This window comes from Ailuropoda melanoleuca, chromosome 13, assembly GCF_002007445.2.
Source record: "Ailuropoda melanoleuca isolate Jingjing chromosome 13, ASM200744v2, whole genome shotgun sequence".
NCBI classification, from domain to species: domain Eukaryota; kingdom Metazoa; phylum Chordata; class Mammalia; order Carnivora; family Ursidae; genus Ailuropoda; species Ailuropoda melanoleuca.
Window position 1 is genome coordinate 89,616,591 of NC_048230.1, and position 23,368 is coordinate 89,639,958.

General features: G+C 37.9%; 1 protein-coding gene across 1 annotated transcript in view; it reads right to left on the minus strand.

Moving 5' to 3' along the window:
* The window catches only part of RALGAPA2 (Ral GTPase activating protein catalytic subunit alpha 2), a 317,987-nt gene that overhangs the window by 181,498 nt on the left and 113,121 nt on the right, over positions 1–23,368 (minus strand). The window contains 5 exon segments of the mRNA XM_034641613.1: positions 429–622; positions 12,735–12,911; positions 14,352–14,442; positions 19,262–19,359; positions 20,874–21,008. Coding sequence (XP_034497504.1) covers positions 429–622; positions 12,735–12,911; positions 14,352–14,442; positions 19,262–19,359; positions 20,874–21,008 — 695 coding nt within the window.

Consider the following 23,368-nt stretch of genomic DNA (forward strand, 5'->3'; position numbering starts at 1 on the left):
GAATGAAAACTGTATGTATTCTAAGAGTCTACCTTTGTAAAAATGTATTTACCTACAAAAATAAAACTATATATTTATACTGGCTATTTCCGTGGGATGATGATGCTAATTTTCTTCTTATATTTTTCAAATTTTGTACAATAAAACCAGTGTCACTTTTATAAAGAAAACAAAACTACTCAGTACCCTATCCTTTAATGTCCTATAGTAATATTCTACATATGCATTAAATAACTTCTGCATTTATAAAATGACCGAACTATAAGTTATTTATTATTTATTCTTTGACAACCAAACATACTTTGTCTACACACCTAATCTGTGTTCCAGAATATGTTCCAGAATACATTAATTGCAACAAAGTTTTTATGTTAAATGATAAATCAATTTCCCCCTATTATAATAAAAGGTAAGGTAGCAGGACATACCTTTGCTAGTTTGTACCAGAGTTCATAGAGATAGCCAAACACTTTGGCATGAATCTTGGGTGACTGGATATTATTCACATCCCCGAGGATTCCCAAGATTCTTCGCCATAACACAGCAGCAGAGTCTGGGTGCCAACCAGTGAGGTTCCCTCCAGCAATTATACTACAGTCATCTGCAAGGCACTCACTGCTATCTATGGAGAAAAACATGTCTGTAAACACAATCTTGATTTCATCATTACAGCCTTTTCTCTTTAATGCAAATTACCGATGCTTGACAATTTATGTATTCAGAGTAAAATAATTAAGATGAAAAGTTGTGTAATGGCTGACGATTTGAAAGGATAGAAAAGCTGAATCAGTGAAGAAAGGTCAAATGACTGGTTCTTTGAACTAAAAGGGCAACAACCTAGAGATGATAAAACAGTTTCTGGAGATCCTGGGAAGGGTTTCATAAAGCAGGGGAAGGAGGAGAACCTTGAGCTGGACGGGTAGGGAACAGGGCCATGAAAAATAGGTGGCCAGGGAAGGCCTCATTGCTGGGGTGACATTTATGGTGGCTGTTATTAACTCAGGTTTATTGGGGTATAATTTGCTTACAATAAATTTTATCCTTCTCACACTCAAGGAGTTTTCAGAAGTGTATAAAATCATGTAACTGTTACCACAAACTGCCATGAAAATTGATATAAGGAGTAACCTCATCACTCCAAAAGGGCCCCTTTATATTGAGTCCCCTCCCCCCTCTTCTTTGCCCCTTGCAACCACTGTTTTCTGTCCCTATAGTTTTGCCTTTTCCAGAATGTCATATAAATGGAATCCTACAGTATATATACTTTAAGTCTGGGTGCTGTCACATAGCTTAACGCATCTTAAGATCCATCCATGTGGTTGTTTCTTCTTCAGATGAATATTCCATTTTATGGATGTATCCTACTTTATCCATTCACCTGTTGAAGGACATTTGGATAGTTTACTGTTTTTAACGATTATAAATAAGGTTACCATAAACATTTGTTTACAGGTTTTTATGTGAATGTATGTTTATAGTTCTCTTTTAAAGACCAGAATCACAAAATGACAGATGGTATTTCTTTGATATTTCTTCCTTTTAGTGGGCCATATCTTCCAGGGGTGCCTGAGAAAGGGGCATGTCCCTACATATCTTGAAGTGTTTGTTCCCTGATTTGTAGTCCACAGTTTGGTTGGGTATAGAATTCTGTGATGGAAACGCTTTGCTCCAATTTTTTATAGTTTCCTTTGTGATTTCAAAGTCAGCAGCATTCTGATGCTTGAAATTATTTCATGAAAAGTTATTAACTCTGCAAAATTTTAGTATCCTCTTTTTGTACCTCGTGTTCAGAAGCCTCATGAAGTGCCCTGGTATCTATTTCCAGCCACTGTATTTGCCAATTCATTGGTGCTTTCAACTACAACGCTCGTGTTGTACTGACTTCCATTGACTTGATTTTCTTTCTTTTGTATTTTTAATATCCAAAATCTCTTTCTTGTTTTATGTTCATTTTTATACTCTTGATCCTTGTTATATGGATGCAATGTATTCTTATTTCTCTAAAGATATTAATAGATTTTTAAAATTTTATTTCTTCCCAGACTATTCCTTTTTTTTTGCTTTTCATTCTAAATTTTAAAAAAATGTGTTTTATTAACTTCAGTTGTACAACACAATTCAACAATTCTATACGTTACTCAGTGCTCATCTAGATTAAGTGCACTCTTAATGCCTTTGGTGGGGGAATGGGTGAAACAGACTCCCTTTTTTTCCCCAGACTCCTTTTAAAGATCTGTTCCACTCTACTTCATCCCATATTCTTATATTTGTCTCATATTTTTCATATTAGAGATCCTCTTCAAATAGCTGGGGATTCTTGGCTATCTTACCATTCATATTTAAGAATGGTCCACAAAGAGCTGAAAGGAAGTATAGTGCACAGGTATGATCCTTGCTGAGTTTCACCACGTTCTCAGAGAACCTCAGTCATACGTATCTTGAGGGTTTTTGGTTTTTTTTCTGAACTCAAATTCTAGGAAAAAGACTCTCTACTGCTCAGAGTATGCAAGCTCTTTATTTAGTTCTTTTGTTTTCAAGATAGTACCTCTACACTCAGCTCTGTATTGATGACTCCAGGCCAGAAACCTCCCAATTCATTTGCTTTTCCTTCTGGGATTAAATTCTGTCTCTTAAACAGACTTACAGTCTTCCTGGTTTTAACCCCACCATTACCTCCTACTTCTATAGCTACCTCTTATGAGCAACTTTCTAACCCTTTTAGGGAACCCGCAATAACTGTGGTCAGATTGCTTCTTGGCTTTCCCTAGTACTGACACAGGATTCGGTGTTCTCAGGTCTGCTGATGCCTTGGTCATGTTGATCACTTGTCTTTTTTCCTGCCATCCCTGTCCTTGTGGATTTATGTCTAACTTCAGACAAATGTCTAATTTAACATTCCCTATTGCTAACACCTTATGTAAATACGGTACATCTGCTATAATTAATGAACCAATGTTGAAACATTGTTATGTAAAGCCCATACTTTATTTAGATCTCTTTAAAGAGATCTAAAGAAAAAAAAAACCTAAAGATCTCTTTAGTTTTTAACCTAATGTCTTTTTTTTTTTGTTCCAAGATTCCATTCAGGATACCACATTACATTCAATTGCCGTTTCCTTCACCTCCTCTTGGCTGTGTCCTTGTTTCTGATGACCTTAATTGTTTTGAGGAGAGCTGATCAGGTATTATATAGAATGTTCTTCAATTGGGATTTGTCTGCTTTTTCATGATGGGCTTTTTTTTTTTAACATCATTATTTGCTTTTGCACTTCTGAAGTGAACTTCTCTTAGTTCTGATGTCTGTTATGATGTTTCCCCAATATTCTTGGACTTCATTTGCTAATACTTTATTTAGGACTTTTGTTGATATGCTTTTAAGTGAGACGGACTCTTTTTCCTTTTTTAGTACTGACCTTTTCTGGTCTTATTTCCAAGGTATCACAAGGTAAATAACAGAATTTAGGGAGCTTTCTTTCTAATCTCTGGAACAGGAAAAGATAGTTTCTCTTTTATTTACAGTTTCAGTAAAACAGGGAATTGTCCTTTATTTTTATAAATCTGTTCAAATTAACTTAATGTATTATTTTTTAAGACTTATATTGTTTATAGTTCTGATCCCTTTTCACCCTCGTTATTTTTTCCTTCACTAATCTTGCCTACTTGTCTATTTTATTAATGCTTTTTTTCTTAAGATTTTATTTATTCGACAGAGATAGAGACAGCCAGCGAGAGAGGGAACACAAGCAGGGGGAGTGGGAGAGGAAGAAGCAGGCTCATACCAGAGGAGCCTGATGTGGGGCTCGAACCCAGAACGCCGGGATCACGCCCTGAGCCGAAGGCAGACGCTTAACCGCTGTGCCACCCAGGCGCCCCATTAATGCTTTTAAAGACTGGTTTTTGATTGCTTTCTAGTGCGTGTGTGCATGCTCTTAGCTTTATTAGTTCCTTTTCAATTAACTTCTATATATTATTATCCTGCCATTCTTTCCCTAATTTTTTAAATAGGACACACAGGTCAATAATTTTCTCTTCGTATATACGCACCTAAGGTCATATGTTTTCCTCCATATAAGTCTACAAAATCTAGAGATTTTGGAATTTCCTCCATTGTAGTTCAGTTTGAAATATTTTCTAATTGACAATTTCATTTCTTTTTGGACTTAATTTATTTGAAGTGCAGTTTTTTGTTTCTTAATGTATTTTTCTTTTATCTTTTTGTTCTTAATTTATTTCATCATATTCACAGGATGTGGTATAGTTTCAAAGCATGGACATGTGTTGAGACTTAATGATCTAATTGGTCAATTTCTATAAATGTTCCACATGCTTTCAAAAATCTCACATATTTTTTTTTTAAAGATTTTATTTATTTATTTGACAGAGAGAGACAGCCAGCCGAGAGAGAGGGAACACAAGCAGGGGGAGTGGGAGAGGAAGAAGCAGGCTCCCAGCGGAGGAGGGAGCCGGATGAGGGGCTGGATCTCAGGACAATGGGATCAGGCCCTGAGCCGAAGGCAGACGCTTAATGACTGAGCCACCCAGGAGCCCCTAAAAACCTCACGTATTTTTCATTTAATTTCAAAGGTTTTTATATATATCCATTCAATCAGGATTAATTGTATCATGTACTCCTGTATTCCAATGTTTTTTCTGCTTAACTCATTAATTAATAAGAACTCGTTAAAATTTCCTACTACGGGGGCGCCTGGGTGGCACAGCAGTTAGGCGTCTGCCTTCAGCTCAGGGCGTGATCCCGGCGTTACAGGATCGAGCCCCACATCAGGCTCTTCCGCTGTGAGCCTGCTTCTTCCTCTCCCACTCCCCCTGCTTGTGTTCCCTCTCTCGGTGGCTGTCTCTATCTCTGTTGAATAAATTAAAAAAAAAAATCTTTAAAAAAAAAATTTCCTACTACAATTATGGTTTTATCGGTCAGCAGTTCCTCGTAATTCTGTCAAATTTTGTTTCATGTACCTGGAGGCTATGAAGTTCATATAAATTCAGAATTACTGCTCTCACTAATAAGTCATTTCTGCTTTAAAGTTTATGTGACTGACATACATACAGTTAGTACAGCAGTCTGTCTTTTTCCCTAGCTACTCATGTATTTATTTACTTACTTAGGATCTTCCTGTACATCACGTCTTAGGGTTACCTCTTGTAAACATTATATGGCTAGGTTTTATTTCTTCAACCTAACCCAAGAACTTCTGATTTGAACTGCAAGTTTACATGGTTTGCATTTATTGTAGTTGCTGACTAATTTGATTTCATTTCTGACATCTTACTTTCAGCTTCCTGTTCAAGTCACCTTTGCTTTGCTTCTCTCTCTTTTTTTTTTTTTTTTAAAGATTTTATTTATTTACTTGACAGAGATAGAGACAGCCAGCGAAGAGAGGGAACACAAGCAGGGGGAGTGGGAGAGGAAGAAGCAGGCTCATAGCACAGGAGCCTATAGCACAGGAGCCTGATGTGGGGCTCGATCCCAGAATGCCGGGATCACGCCCTGAGCCGAAGGCAGACGCTTAACCGCTGTGCCACCCAGGCGCCCCTGCTTCTCTCTTTTTGTATTTATTTGTTTATTTAAGCAATCTCCACACACACTATGGGGCTCGAACTCATAACCCCAAGACCAAGAGTCAGCATGCTCTTCCAACTAAGCCAACTAGGCACCTGGCTTTGCTTCTCTTTTGAACCTTTGGAGGGAGTTTAACGAGTTGTCTCTCACCTCCACCACTAATCCCCTTTCTCTACTGTCTTACAACACACATTGCTAACATAATCATTCCCAAAGTTCTATTCCTCATCCCACACAAGTGGAGACAGACTGGTTTCCAGGCAATTATTAACTCCCGCTAAGTGTCAGTTTGAGTATATAAGTTGTGGATGTTTTAACGGCCTAATCAAAGAAGTTGAAGCACACTCTGTGGATGTGAGGGACTCAAGCAGCCAACAAGGAGCAAGGAGTGAACCTGACAAGGAGCCAGGGCAGATCCAAGAACAGTTCTGTGTCCTTCCAAACTGCACCCACAACAGCTGCTGATAGCTTATTATATTAGTTATGGAAAAATCCCAAGACACTGAACAAAGGATTTAATAAGGATTGCACAGTGTCATGGAAAGGCCTTCCAGAACACAGAAGCACTGTTCCCTCTTAGAGGAATACACGTCGGTAGTTTCCACAGTAGTGTCACATAACCAGTTGAGGAGACACATTACAATGTGCAGATATAATCCAAGCTGGAATTCCTACAGACCGTTCCTGAAAGATAGGAGGTAGAGACAGCAAAACCCTAATTATGGGCCTTCTAGGTTTGACTTCTATAAAGCCTCAGAAGAGAGACGCCTTCCTAATGTTTAATCAGTAAAATAAGTGCATCTGTCAGTCTGAAAAGTTATGCTGAAGCCTTAGTGAATGCTTGTAATCAATATAAGCCCCTAAGTGAACAAAGAGCATAAATGGAATTTATTTTTCTCATTAAGAATGTCATGATGTCTTTAATCCCTTGAGGGGTTAAAAAAAAAAAAAAAGTAAGGGGATTAGATGATTTACAGCTTTGTTTCATCCTCCACTACCACCCAAAATGCAGCCATCCAAAGACAGCTCAGCTCCCAGCATTCCAATCACACTGGAACTCCGGCTGAGCAACAACTCCAAGTAAATGTAGGCCAGGTACCTAATCACCTGTACGTCCCTGCTACCTGCCAACTAACACACTCTCAGTTATGGAAGAATTCCACATAGAAAGTCTGTTTTAATACTGCTTTGCTCTCAGAAAAATTTATACTTCAATGATGAAATCCTAGGAAACATCCTTCACATTATCAAAATATGTTGAGTCCCCTAGAAGTATTGAAGTGATTGCATGCTCAATATTACTGTGAATTTTTTTTAAATGAATTGAAATGTTTTTGCCCCAAATTATTCCACTCATGGCATAAGTAACAGAACAGATGCTGACATTTTACATGTAGATGGTTCCTCAGTGAAGCAGCACTTAATTAAAAATGGGGATTTGAGAGATTTCAGAAAATTTCGTGTGCACCCTAAAAATACCAAGTATTTAGTTTATTTTCTTTTTTATGAGCAAGCTAGCATGCTAGTCTAGTACTGTTTTGCTTCATTATTACTAAATGCTACAGAGTCATTTAAGAAATTTTATTGAAGTGGAAACTCTCACAAAAAAAATCGTGTCATCTTTCTCCAAACACACACGATTTTAGTTGAGAAATCTGGAGTATAGAACTTTGCAAACATGCAAAGGATTTTAGCCATGAAATGTCCTTGTAATTGGTAAAACACGCCCTTAGAGACCACATGGAGATTTCACATGGCTGCAATTTTATAGAGATTTGGTAGAATGTTGAAGAAACATAGCTGGCACTTTGCGGATGAATTTTCCCTTTCAATTTGAAAACTAAACAAAAGGCACAAACCCAAAGGTTCGACTGAAACACCTTCATTCTGGGACCAGAAAAATCAGGCCTGGATTTTGATGATCAAAAGTGGAGAAGTAGGGGCGCCTGGGTGGCACAGCGGTTAAGCGTCTGCCTTTGGCTCAGGGCGTGATCCCGGCGTTCTGGGATCAAGTCCCACATCTCTGCTGGGAGCCTGCTTCTTCCTCTCCCACTCCCCCTGCTTGTGTTCCCTCTCTCGCTGGCTGTCTCTCTGTGTCAAATAAATAAATAAATTCTTTAAAAAAAAAAATTGGAGAAGTAGCTGGTTGGCATTCTGTTGACCACCATTACAGCCTAACTCTCCTCTTCTTCCTCATCTGCTTTCCAGACGTACATTGTTCATTTTAAAGATTTCAGAAGGTGAGCAACCAATCCCATGGTAGTCTATCACTGTTATTTTTCTTTATAATATTTCACGTCTTCAAAGTTGATCAAAGCCTAGTGAAAATGCCGAAGTGTGCACAGTGGCAGAGAAGGCTCACAAACCTTGTTCCTTCAAGAATAGTTTTGGTGGCAGGTAACAGTGAATGTAATTCACATGCACAGCTATAATTAAAAGCATAATTGGTAAAAAGATTTCTGTAACATTTGGAGCCAGGACTGTGATAAATACGCCAAATGAAAGAGATTTTGAAACTGAATCTTACATACCTTCTATTCTTAAAAAAGGTTAAAATTTAATTGTTGTTTTTAACTGAATAAAACAGTAGCCTGCAACTTAAAGTTTATTCAATTATTGATTCAAGTATTTATTGAATGTTCTCTCCTGATATGCACCATTCTAGGAGCCAAGAATCTGCTGTGACCACAACCAACAACCCCCCACTCCTAAAGCTTATATTCCAGTGGGGGAATACCAAAGAGCTTCCTCCAAATAAACTAAAATGTTTGATACAATATCTTACTGAACCTTGTCTTAAAATGTATCACTGACCTGACAGGAACCTGGAAAGGAAAGAGCACCAAAGCCAGCTTGTACCCTTTGGAGTTCTGCAAACCCTTGGAATTCTTCAAGTTTTTCTGATAATGAAAAATTTTTAAGTATGCTAAAACTGAATTAATGACTGGGGTGCCTGGGTGGCACAGCGGTTGAGCGTCTGCCTTCGGCTCAGGGCGTGATCCCGGCGTTATGGGATCGAGCCCCACGTCAGGCTCCTCTGCTGTGAGCCTGCTTCTTCCTCTCCCTCTCCCCCTGCTTGTGTTCCCTCTCTCGCTGGCTGTCTCTATCTCTGTCGAATAAATAATAAAAATCTTTAAAAAAAAAAACTGAATTAATGACTGATATTTTTCTTATTGATATTGACTGATAATGATTTATAACTTTTTTTTTCCTTTTCCTTTTTTCCATCTTGTTTAAGAAAATCTTCCCTAACTCAAGGTCTTAGACATGTTTTTAGAAAATGTTTTCTTCTAAAAGTTTTAAAATCTTTTCACATTTCAGTATTTTATCGATCTGTGACCATGGTGTGAGGTAGGGATTCTATTTCATTTTTCTCCATATAGCTAAATACTTGCCCACAGGCATTTGGTGAACAATATATTCTTTTCTTGTCAGATCTGGAATGCCAAATCTTTCATATATCACAATTCCATGCCTGTGTGGATTCAATATGTATTTTATATTCCATTCCTTTAGTCTCAGTTGTCTATCCCTTGATTAAAACTTTCTTTAAAAAAACTCAAAACACTTATCACACTGCTTGTGGCTATTAGGATATATGTTCTCTGTCTTCTTGGTAAGTTCTTAAGTCAGACGTAGCTATGACTTATTCAACTTTTTATTTCTTATAGCATAAATATCAGTATTTCTAGATTGTAAATTGATTCGCTAAATAAGAGATGAGGTCAATAGCAATACTGTCTCCTAGCTATAAAGTCATAAATATTCCTCCCCTCCAAATCATTACCTCAACAGAACAAAATTAATGTATGTATAAGGCATATTTTATTATTTTCTGTATTCTTTTTTTAATAATAATTTTTATTATATTATGTTAGCCACCATACAGTACACCCCTAGTTTTTGATGTAAAGTTCCATGATTCATTACTTCATATTTTCGTATAACACCTAGTGTTATTTTCTGTATTCTTGATGCTCTGCCATCTAGGGTTTTCCTGACCAGGAAGAGACTGCCACTCCACGGGTTAGCTAACTCCTAGAGATAGCAAAAAGTTCATGTGTCTTTCACATGTAAACCCACCAACCCAACACTCATCCTTTCCAACTACCTCCTTTCTCTAGCTGCTACATATCAAAGCCTAAGCACCCCAGGATCAGGAACCAGGCAGCCAGTCAATGCTCCAAAATCAGCTGAATTTATTCAAACTAGGCAATCCTAAATGTGCTTTGCCAGCCTTGCCTTGAAAGGACAATAAAAGCTGTTGCCTATGTTTCCTTTTCTCTCTCTCTCTCTTCCCCTCTCCTGACCAACCCTGATGCTTCCCCTTGTGTCTCCACTTACCCCAGCATGGCATACCCATGGCCCTATTTCTACAGATCTATGAGTATAAACTTCTTCCTTCACAACAATCATTTCCATGTCTTCCTGTCTTGCCATACTTGATTAAAACAAATCCCCATTTTGAAACGAAGAAAAATAAATTTAGCTGTTATTTTCAGCAAACATGTAATAATGTAAATGAGAAAACAAATATAAAACTGTTAGCTTGCCAGTGATGAAGGAATTCAAGATTTTAGAAGCAGTTTATTATCCTAAACATTTCATAATTGGTAGGATTATTCAATGAGAAAGAAGGATACACTCAAATTGTTTGATTATTCTCCTTGCATGTCCTAAAGATCAGGCTAACATGAGTTTTATTTTGCATGTTTATGAAAAAATTGTTCTCTTAAGAACAGAAAGTTAAATTCAGAACTGTGATAATCCTTAAACCTTATCATATTACAGTTTGTCCTTTTCACAGATGACAAGATGAACTATTGAACTGAGTGTACTGATTCTCTATATTAGTATTTCAAAGAAGAACAAAGTATTTGGAGGAGTTAATCACAACATAGAGTGCATCATATAAAATTACCTCACACAAGTTTATTAAATTGACCTGTCCCATGCATACTCTGAAATGGGATCAAAACTAATCTTTCCAAAGGACGGACAAAAGAAGTAGGCACCCAATTCTCTTTCTTTTCAATAAAAATAATTAAAACTAGTTCTTGTTTAAGTAAATTCAACTTACTAAAAATTCACTATTGCCTTTGACAGTGTTATGATGATGATTTCCTTTTGGATATCTGTTTATTGGACCCAAAGAAGCCATTTATTCCATAAAAGTATAGATAATTCTCAAATAGTTTAAAGGGGTTTGCAGTTGTAATTTGAACAGCAACGCAGTAGAAAGGAGCAGACATAGTGCTGCACTGGAGTCAAAACACTTTGGAAGCCAGTTCCCACTCTGGCAAATTACTCTCTAGCCAGACAATATGATTTTTCTGTGTCTCGGTTTCTCCATTTCTGAAACAGTATTTATAAGACTTGGCCTGTTTACCATACAGAATCAGAGAAGATGTCTCAAAATTCTTTATAAACTGTTAAATCCCTTTTAAATTTATAGTATTATTATTTAAAATTATTACATATCTCTATATATCATTATATATATCAGGAATTTTAATCATTTTTAAAAGAATCAAAAATTTGAGAAGCATAAATTGCTACCCAATAATTTATAAAACTAAGCAGAGGATTTTGCCAATCATTTTCTCACTGACTCTGCAAAGCTTCTACCATTGGCAGCTTTGAATACATAAACCAAAGATGTCCACTGTTTTTTAAGGACAGCACTGCAGTATTATAAGGCAATGCATCATTCACTTACGGTTAAATGGTTTGTTTTTCTTCGTTCATGAATCTATTCTAAATTAAAATACACACATTTAATACACATTAAGATCATACTTCTTGGTCTTATCTAGCTCATAGATAAACAATTTTTTGACACCATTTTTCTATATAAATTTTATGAAGTTTTGATATTACTACATCAGCAATTTCCAAGAACACTAGAGATTGGTTAAATTTTATAAAATAATTAATGAAAACCAAAGTTTGCTTGGTTAAAAAAAAAAACTAAGGCAAAATTTTAGCCTTTATTTATAATTTTAAAATCATTTTTAGCATTTTAATGACACTTTTTACTCAACTTGTGCTTTCTGGTTTGTTGTTGTTTTCCTAAAATATATCTGCACATAAGCATGAATATGTTGGGCCAGGAAGGACTTGTGTGTGTGTGTGTGTGTGTGTGTGTGTGTGTGTGTGTGCCTGTGTGCATGTGTATAGCTAAAACTGCAGAGTGCTTCCACATGCACAGTTCTGTGCACCCGGCTTATGTGTTTACATATCTATTCCTCCAATGACTCTATAGTAGGGACTATCTACATTTTACAAAAAAGAAATTGACAGAGAGATTAACTTGCTCAAGGCCACCCAAAAATTCGTTGGCAAAGCCCAGACGCAGATCCAGGAAGTTTGCCCTTGTAGTCCATTCATGAATCTTAAAAATATAATGCTCAGGGGAGAAAAGTAGCAAAAAACACAGAATATGATACCATTTTTTAGAAGTCTAAAATCTAAATTACATGATGCATGGTTTGAAGATGCAGATATATGTGGTTAAACTATAAAGAAATCAAGGGAATTATTATTGAATAAATTGGGACACCTAGGGTGACCGGATGACCAAAGAAGGGAAGGGACTTGAGAAGGGTCTAGAGAGAACTTCACTGGTGTGGGACCCATTCTGTTTCTTAAGTTGGGTAGTAGGCTCACTGCTGATCATTTTATTACTATGGCCCATAACTTACATATAGGTGACAACTTACCTTGTATGTGTCAAACATTTTATTGTAAAAATTAAAGAAAATATTAATCAATAAGCTATTCAGACTCTTTGACTTATTCTGGATTTGTGATACATGTGAGTTGGATAAATCACTCTTCTCTGTTTTCAGAGTCAAGCAAATCTGGGTGGGGAGAGCAATGGCTTGGCATGAGTATCACCACTCCCTCCCATGGTGGACAGCGGTTGTCAGTATGGCTTGCTTCCTCCCATGTCTGACCACTGTTTTAGGATCATCTCCACACAGGATTCTGAGAATTCAGGACTGATTATGAACAGGTGTTTGGGGCTGCCACACCAGTTTGGCTGGAGGTAGCACCCCATCATCATGTGCTAAAGGATTCCTAGAATTCTTGCAACTGGGAAACTCTGGGATTCCCAAGTGGTACACGGGTGCCTCTTTTTCAAAGATGCAGTTACCTGTTAAGTTCGAAGCATCGGTGGGACTCAGTTGTAACCAATGGCGGGCATCAGAGTCAGTCACAACATCTGTGGGAGTGTTCAGTTCTGGATCTTCCTCACAGGTTGGCCATGGGTTCATGGACAGCTCTGCCTCATTGTTATAGCCCAGAGCTGTGTCACTGCTGATACTTTCGCCTGGCACAATGGAAGAACCAAAGTCTGAGATAACAAACAGCTGAAAATCAGGATGTTCCCAATTACCAATATGAAAGTAACTAAAGAGCTGACACAGCAGGAATCGTTCGGGTGATAGGGGCTCAAAAGCTGACATTGTGGGGGACAACAGAACAAAGTGCCCAGGTGCAGGGCATTAATGGTCATTATGAGCTCCCCTACATATCAGCAAGTGACAATCTTTTCAAGAGAGTTTTCAATTCAGTTATCCCATATCCCCAAAAGATTACATCAAGTCCTTCAGCTTTCTACTGCAACCTACTCAACTACGAAATAGGCACAGATGGAAGAAGAAGATGGGAATTCCTTTCACCACAAATGCAAGTTCATTCTACCCGCTACAAGAGCCTAAGGATGCTTTTTACCTTGAGCTCAATGTTTAGACCTAAACCCAGAGTGAATAACCCAGAGTGAATCATCCAGGCTCACTAGGGGATGAGGTGTCCAACTGCAAAAGGTTTTCTCCAAAAAAAATTCTCCCCTTTAAACACTAAAAAGTTCTAATTTGTCATAATACAATGATGCTTTCAAAGGCTATTAAGTCTTATAGAGTTATTTAGTCTGACACAAAACAGACCTAGACAGTCTGCTCCTCCAAGTCTTCTGTCTACTTCCTAACAGTTTTATGTGTCTACCCTTCCTGTCTGCTCACTCTTCTGTCTGCTCTTTGCATTTGCTGTTGACAGTCCCTCAGCCTTGCTGCTTCTAATCTGCTGTCCTCTCTTCACGTGCCAAGAGCTGCAAGTTGTCCTAGCCACTAGATAAACTGAAAGTTGCCCCAGTAACCAACCTGTCGGGTCCCTAACTTCATCTGCCACAGAACTCCAAGCCAACAGGGTCTGAAAGTGGAGCCTGAGATTAGCTCCCCTGCCTCCACCCAAACCACCCTAGATCTGCAGCAGTTGTTTACTATGCTTCTGAGAAGGGGGCAGCCAGGCAGCTGACTTCAGGGAAGCAGATTATTAGGGCCATAGTTTACATACAGTACATAATATGTCTACAGATTTGAATCAAATTTCATTTTTTAAATACTTATACCATTGACTTCAATGTACTCCTGAAGCATTTTGCTCCCAGACTGTGGGAACTTTCTGGGGAAGATCATTTTTCCTTCTGGGTTTGTTTGCTCACCCAGCCATTGGCCTTGCTTGTGCCCCTCACCTGGAGAAAGGCCCAAGGTGGAAGGACAGGCCTCTATGGCACACATAATGGACTGCATCTGTTTTACTGTACATTTGGACTAACCATCCATCAATTCTGGAATTCCAGGAATAAAAATGTCCCACTTCACAACCATGTCTCTTCAAAGGATAAGATACCATACAAGTCAGAAAGTAGAAGAAAACAAAATAGATCGACTCTGAAGTTGGACGAACACAGACTGCATTTCCTGGAACTTACTCTTCTGTCTTTCCTTACATTTTCCTTGTGTCTGCTGCAAATCATCTTTTAAATCCAATTCAGCAGGGCTGCTGCTTCTTCGAACTAAGATCTTCAGACAAAAAGAAACAATGCATTTGTTACAGGAAAGTTCTAATTTTTATGAGACTGTTAAGTTTCTAGTCCACATTTCTAAAGAAAAAGAAACAAACAATAATAATAGCAACAAAAATTGAATGATGTTTTCCATTTGAAGGATATGTGTTCACAAATTACTATAATTGAATTACAAATTACTCAAGATCTGAAATTTTTGGCTTCTTCTTTGTCAAGTGACATCCAATTAAATTGATCTACTGAGAAGGGATGCCAGTTTCTATGGAAATAATTTAAAGTTTTATTTGTACCTCTGCTTGAGCACACATACATAGTGAAACCAATTCTGCAGAACGTCTGAGTTCCCCAGGAATGATGAAGGTGCTGGTAGGGAAGGTGTAAACTCCACCCAGACATCTAAAGGTCACTTAGTGCCTCCTTGTTAAATGTGCAACAGACTTTCCTGAGCACCACTCCACACTAAACCCTGTGTTAAACAGAGAGGACTAAAACATTTGGAGGCGATCCATCTCCTCTAAAATTTGTAACGTGCTTGGAGAGACAAAACATACACATTACACAAAATGATTACAGTGTACATAAGCAAAATATGCAACTAAACTCTCTCTAAAAGGTATGCAGAATAAAGTGTTACCTTAATTGTCTCACAGTTACAGGAGAGCTGTTCAAGAAGGCAACAGACATGAAGTGGTAGAGAGAAGGCAGGAGGGGATTCAAGGCAGGAAGCACTGAGTGGTAATCAGCAAGTTCTATGTGCAGGAAAAGAAGCTGATTATATAGCAGGCCATGCAAGGCAGTCAGGTGAAGAAGGAAAATGTTAAGAAGAAAATGCAGACCACCTTCTAAAAGAGGTAGCTGCCAACTGGCCTTTAACATCAGGCTTACAAATTTCAACCCAATACTGACAAAATGAGCAACTGTATGTTCCAGACAATAGTTTACTGTGATTAAAAATACAACCAGAAAGATGAGTCTAGTAGTTACCTGTGGGATAGATTAAAATTAAGAAGAAAATTGCTATGGAACTGTTACAGTGATTAAGGAATGAGAGGCTAAAGCTTTTGACGGTGGAAAAGGAGAAGAAAAGACAAATAAAATGCTGTAGAATGACAGACAAGAGCCTATATGAGAGCTGTATATGGGAGTGGAGGAAAATTAAATCACAAAAGGATATGAATCTAGGGGACCATGAGAACAATGGTGACGAAGGAAGGAGGGAAGGAAGAAAAGAAGGTAGGAAGGATGGGAAGAAGGAAAGAAGGAAGGGAGGAAGTATAAGAACAAAGGAACTTGAGAAGACTTCTGACATTTTAATTTTCATCTTTGGGCTAAATATCCAAAGCAAATGTATTGTAAGTGGGCAACAAAACTCCAGGACTAGTGAGATAGAGGAGAAAGTCAGGAATGAAGATGTAACATTTAAGGTCTTCCAGGGCAAAGTGTATAAAAAACTCTGGGGTTCAATGAGCCAACTAAAGGGAAGACTACCAAACAAGCAAACAAATGAAAAGGAGGGGCTGAGATGTATAATTAAAAGACAGAATAACTATGAAGCCAAAACACAGAAGTCGGTCATGGATGAAATATTCAGAAGACTAACACCACATGAAAAAATATTACCCAGCCTTAAAGAAGGATGATATACACCTAATGTGATAATAGAAATATATCCAGAATCTTTTCTTAACTAAAAAGCAGAATGTGAGCACTTCTCACATGGAATTTCCTCCAGCTATAGAACTAGATTTTGCATCAAAATTTCAGGCTCACAGGAAGCAGAACAGACCTCCTAGTGATCCATACTCCCTCCCAACAAAGTGAGCAGAAACCACAGTAGTGAAACAGGGCTGCCATAAGGGTAAATCTAGTATTACCCCTGCCAGTGGCAAAAAGACTGAGAGTCCAGGATTAAAGTAGCACTCCTTGGTTCCTGGAAGAAACAAATGCACGTGTTGTCCCGGTGAACCTCCATCACTTCAGACATCCAGGTTTTCTGTAGATTAAGACCCATCAGCTAGGATACTCACAATCAAAGATCACCAAACACCCAAAGAAATAAATCATCATGTACAAGAGTCTCAGAAAAAAACAAATATCGGACTTAGACCCTACCCCAACCTCTAAGGATTTCAGGTAATCAGAAAAAAAATTTAGAATTGTAATTTGTGACTATTTTAAAGGAATAAAAGATGGGAATCACAAAAGTGAGAAAGCAACAAGAGATTATTAGAAATTACAAGAAATGCTTGAAAAGAATTAACCTGAACTTTCAGAAGCAATAGCTATAATTGTTGAACTAAAATACTCAGTGGAAGTATTAAACAGCCAACTCCATATGAGTAAAGAGAGAACTATCGAACTGAATGAAAGACAGGTCTGATGAATTACCCAGAATGTAGAAAAGGGCCAAGAAGAGTGGAAAATATGAAAGGAGACAAGAACATGGAAGGTAAAATAAGAAGGTCTAAGTGTATTTCTACTCAAAATTCCAGAAAAAAAGAGCTGAAAGAACAAAAAAGAGGCAATATTTGAAGAAATGATTATCAGGAATTTTCCAAAAACAATGGAAGAACAAGCATTCACAGATGCATGGCATATAGCATATACAAAAAGAACAAATGTATAAACCAAAAGAAAATGCACATAAATATAATGCAGGAAGACTGAAGGACAAGGACAAAGAACAGCAAAGAACAACAACTAGACAGACTGGTCAGAAGAACTTTCAATAGCAACAATGAAAGACAAAAGGTAGTAGAAAAATAGCCTTCAATAGAAGGTGGGACGAAGGGAGAAAGAAATAGGGGAACTACAGTAATTAAGATGTTATACTACTGTGCAGAGAGACAAAGCAACAAATGAGTCAAGATAAGTATATATGAGAGAAAGGTGTCATTTCAGATCAATGAAGGAAAAATGAATTCAATAAATGGGACCTAGGACAAATGGTTATCCATGTGAGAAAAATAAAATAAAATTAGATCCTACCTCACTCCATAAACAAGAATCAATTCCAGAGGGATGAAAGACCTAAATGTGTAGAGCAAAACTGAAACACTTATATTCTTATGCTTGTAGAGTTGACATTTTAAGATTTTTATAAAACCTAACCATAAAAATGGTCAACAAAAGTACCAAAATTAAGAACTTCTGTTGATCAACAGACACCCTTGAGAGAGTGAAAATTTAAGCCACGCGCTGGAAAAAGGTTATTTGTCAGAAATATAACCAAAATAGGATCAGTCTTCAGACTGTATAAAGAATTAGTAAAAATAAAAGAGAAAAAGACAAAAAAAAATCAATAGGAAAATGGCAAAGACATCACATGAAACACACATGGTCAATCAACATGTGGAAAGATTTTAAAGATTATTGGTAATCCGAGAAATGCAAAATAAAATGAGATCCCTTACTTTCACCCATCTGACTCATAAAAATTTTTAAATCTGACAATAGCAAGTGTTGATGTGGATGAATGGGAACTCTTAACACATTGCTGACAGAAATATAAGTGGTGTAATCACTTCGGAAAACACGCATTCTCTTGTAAAGAACATTCTTATAGTTTATGTCTGATTAATTCCACTCCTAGTCACTATAAAGAAAATCTTAAACATGTAGATCTTGAAACAAATACAAGAGTATACATAGCTGCATCTGTCATTAAAAACAAGTTGAAACAACCTAAACGTCCATCAACAAGAGTATGGAAAAATAAATTGTGGTGTATTCACAGTGGATTCTCATACAGCAGAGAAAACAGGCTACATGCCACAGTGTTGATAAATCTTAAAAATACATAACTGAGTAAACAAAGCAATATCACTTTAATAAAATTTAAAAATAAGGAAAACTAGAAGATATATTGTTTGGAAATACATACACATAGAGCAAAACTACAGAGCAAAGAAAGGACAATATAAACACAAAGCCAACATAATGCTGCTCTCTGAGGGGACAAGGAAGGTAGCTACAGGCCAAAGCTATAGCACTGGAAAAATTCTAGTTCTTAAACCGGGTGGTGGGTATGTAGGTGTTTATCTGATTGTTGAAATATACATATATGTATGAAATATACATATATTGTTGAAATATACATACACATATATACAAAATATACATACATACATAAACTAGTATATGCCATTTTAAAAAATAAAGACAGAAAAATAACACTGGTTATCTTCTAGGCAGGGAGGACTAGTGAGAGGCTTTCTCTATTTATTTTGCACCTTCCTGTGATGTTTGAGTTTTCCATTAATATATACTAAATATTTTTTTTTAAATGACTAAGCAGGAGTTACCTGCATGCATGAGATGTGGGCTACTTTTTAATTTTCTTCTTTATACTTTATATTTGGCCTAAAAAAACCAATAAATGCTACTTTACATTTTTCTAAAAAAGAAATCATAACTGATCTTTGCAAAAACTCACTTATCTAGCAAACCATGTCAGGTGGAGCATACTACCTAAAGCAGTTATCAGGAATAGGGAATCTGAATATGTTTGACAGGCAAGGATACCTGCTTAAAAATATAGAGTGCTATGTACAGACCAGAAGGTAAATTCCATTTTCATGTTAATCTTTTTCTATTTTTGTAATGTGACTGTAATTTTACACAAAAAGCAAGCAAGCCTTTAAGAGATCTCAATAATCAATCACCAATCGCCAATAACCAACAGCCAATAACCCATCTAAAGGGAGAAATGTTTTAAAAGAAGGTATTGCTGCCACTAATAAATTTATTTATTTTTCTAATAATTTTTATGCTTGTTTTTAATAACAAACTGATGCAGTTTGAAAATATCTTACTGTTATTCCTTCATGTTCTTTCTTCACGTGTCCTTTATTTTCTTGAATAGGCCTGGACTCTGAAGAACTCCAAGTCTGTACACTTTCTACCTTCTGACCTAAAGATTTTGGGGAAAAATTTACAAAATAAAATTTCAGATGATAAAATTAGAAAAAGATCTTTATATACAAGTAATTAACCAAATTTAGATATCCTAAGATATGTAAAAACAGGAGTTACAGATCTGGCAAACTGGTAGCCTATAGGTCAAGTCTACTTTATAGAATCTTTGACCCACAGAGCACTTTTAAGAGAGTGGACCGAATGCTATTCACTGTAGCCAACAAGTCCGCTTAGCACATTATGTTAGCACAAGGGAGGGCAACAAGACCTCTCCTGGGGGCCTTCAGAAAGTGATCTCAGAGGAAAGCTGCCTGAGTTGGCCAGGTAAGCTGAGAGGAAAATAGAGTGTATGGTGGCTCAGTATTACTCAAGAATAAAGACTGGGAAGAGAATGCAAAAATAACCAGTATCAGTAATAAAAAAGGGAATATCGCTACAAAGTCTATAAATATTCAGATGGGCTCATAAGAGGCCAATAAATTTGAAAAAAAAATACATCAATGGAATAAACTCCTAGAAAAACACATCTTAATCTGAATCAAAATAGGAAAAGGAAAATCTTAATAGTCTTAAGATGACTTACAAATTTGAATGGTATTTTAAAATCTTCCTAGAAGAAAACTGTAGGCAACTGGTGGATTCTACTAAATATTTCAGAGGGGAAAAAAAATCACAACAGTCTTACGCAAAACCTTCTGGAGAATAGAAAATCTTTCAGATAATACAGCTCTCAAGTTACTTTTTAATTGTATTTTCTTATTTCAAGATTTCTAAGAGGGAACACTTGCCTACTCTTTTGATGAGACTATGCGATATCTTGTTGATAAAGAAGCTGGTTTACTTCTTACTTAACCAATGAAACTAGAACTAAATGATAAGCACCCTCACTGGCACCAGCCACCACTGAAACATGCGCTTTCCCTGACAAACACGGTGTCCGCTGTTTACAAGTCTAGCCATCTGACTCTTTGCTTTCCACACCCTGCTGTTGCTGAAAGGTGTCGCAGACACCGTGTAGATGCATGTTATCACAGGCTATTGTTTTCAACCTCAGCAGAGTCCACAAGCTGCTAATAAACTTTCTCACAAGTCTGGCCAGCCCTCCATGCTCATGGTCAACTCTTATGGCTCCCCACAACAGCCCTTTCCCACATGTCTCTCCCGTGCCTCCCCCTAACTTTGCTGCTCTCCCTGAGCCTGTGGTATAGCATTCTCTGCTTCCCACCTACTGCAGCCTCTCTGGACTTCTCTCCAGTCCTCGAACAGGCTACTCTTAAAAGAGGTACACCTAACTATATATAATTTAAATAAATATATTAAAATAAACAGTGAAAATATTGCATTGCCAGAAGTGACATCCTTGCAATCAACCTAAAAAGGATGCAATCAACTTAAAATAAATGAAGTAGGGCTAGAATAAATGTAGAATGCAATCCGGCATTCTACATATAGAGCGCCTTCCCAGCCAGGATCTGCAGTCCTGTGTTAGGAACTGCAGCTACTCCGTACCCTGAGGAGAATCTGAGCACAGTGGCTCAGTGACATCCGGCGTGCTGCTGCTTCGCGAGATGTGCTGCTGCTCCGCCACCAGGCAGCCAGATTCAGCTGCAGGTGCATTTTCTGACTGCTGACATTCTTCCACTTCTGTGGGCATGAACACAAAAACATACGGAGATGTGTTTCAAGTTAAAAATAATTTCACCACTTGAACCAAATGATTTTAAAAATGCAGTTTTAGATACTTCCTCCCCCCAAAATTATACAGTAAGATAATGTGAATATACATTGTAAAGTTTTCTATACTTGTTAACAGTAATACTACACTGCAAGAATACATTTTAAATAGGGCAAAGCATTTTGTTTTTCAAAGTGAAGGGGGAAAAAAAGAGAAAAAGCTGCAGAAATGGTTGAGAACTGTAAAAGTCACTTGGAATTTCAGGCATGCCAAGGAATGAGAGAACAAGGAGATACATGGAATAGGTAATTTACATTTGAGGAGAGTAGAAAGTCACACACACATACCCCTCTCTAGGAAATGGGAATTTCAACTCTATTATTCCTTTTAACAGATAAATCCACAATTGTCCCAAATAAAACACTATAATTACTTAATAGCTTATACCACCAAATGTGATGTTGAATTAATTACTAAAGTACAAAAATGATCCACTGGTATTTTTAGAGAATCAATACATAGTGCCATAAAATTTTAGAAAACTACAGATGAGTACTGACCACTGGATAATATCAGCTAGCATTATTACGAACTCTATTATCCTAGAGAATGAGTTCTCTATTCTCTATGTGGCTCCAGAGAGATCCCTCTAAAATAAAGATCTGCCTGCACCATTTCTCTCCTGCCGTGGTCCTCCATCACTGTACAGTCAAGCCCGTGCTCTTCACAGTGAATACAGGGCTCCCCCTGGCCTTACCCCACAGATGTGACCCCCCACTGGATCTCTCAGTCACTTTAGTCTCAAGCAATGGTAGCCCACCTGCACCTGCTGCTCTCTCCCTTCGGTTGTTCACTCCTCCATGCCAACCTCAGACCTGTTCCTGCCTGCCTTCCTGCCTCCCGTGCTGCCTGGACACCCCTCCTACAGGACTTGCCATGTGCTCCTGCATATGAACCCCACCAATGCAGCCCTCAGAAGACTCCACACTCACTCACAGAGCCATGAAACTTTGTCCATAGAGGTAGAACATTATTTCCCAAAAATTTTAATTAGCTGAAGTTTCACTCCTTCTAAAAAGAGACAGATCAAAATTCAGCCCGTATAATCTTACCTGGCAGTGTTGCCCACTTCCTCCCCTGAAATGAGGCTGGCTGCCCATGTGCCACCCTCAGTCTAACCCTTTACTCTGAAGACAAGCCAAAGCGTTGGCTCTCCCTAATCAAGAAGCTGTATATGGGAAGATTCTAAATATAAGACACCGTACTTGAACAAAAGGTTGCTGCTTTATTTTTACTATTCCAATAAAAATTACATTTTAAAGTACACTTATACAAGTTATGAGACTTCAAAACGATGAAATTTGTGTGATGCTTCACTTATAATTCAGAGTACCAGGCCACAGTCTAAATTTAGACACTCACAGGAAGCTGAACTTAGGGCACAAGCAAAGGCCAAGGTAGCAAGAACACACAGGCCGTCTTTTCCGGGTTGTCTTTGCCCTTCTCTTCTCTTGAATAGCCAAGAACTGTTCGTTTTCCCGCAGAGAAACACAAGACATGTGTACATATCTGTGATCTCCCCACACATCCCCAAGCACAGACTAGGCCCTTTTCACAGGTCTGCAGCTAGGCTCTTTGGTATTGGGCAACAGAAGCCAGATGATACCATGGGACCAGCCCCTTCCGGTTGTCTTCATTCATCGTTTATTCTAATTATTCAAGACACTGAAACCTTCTGGGTAGTGTTTATACTTGTTAATGAACCTACCTGTTAACTAATATCAGTAGAGGGAGCCCAAGAGCTTCCTAATTCTCAAAAAAATAATTGGCAAGTGCCAGTTTTTACAGACAGTGGGAAGAGCGGGTTTTATTCACTTAAACTTGATGCCAAAAACTGGTAGATGTTGGTTTCTGGGCTAGGAGCAGAAAAACAAATAAGAGCAAGGCCAACACTGGCAGCATCTTTTAAAGATAAAGAACAACGCCATCTGGTGGGATACAGGATGACCACAGCACCACGGCTTCCAAATTTGAGTGTCCCCCTTAGTCCTTAACACAACAGACGGGCAAAGAGCCTACCATCACCAGCTGGTGTGCCTTCCCAACAGACTGGCCTAATGCAGCTTTAAGGCTTTGTTTTTGTAAAACTGTTGGTAGGGACCTCTCAGATGGAGCAAGTCCAAGCCCGCAGAAATCGCCGGAAGTGGTAAGGATGGGAGCATCCATGATGAGGGTGGGAAGGAAGAGGAGAATCACAATGTCAAATGTGCATTAGGGCTGCTGTGCTACTGGTGCGCTGAGCTACTCCTACAGTTGACTATTAAGTGAC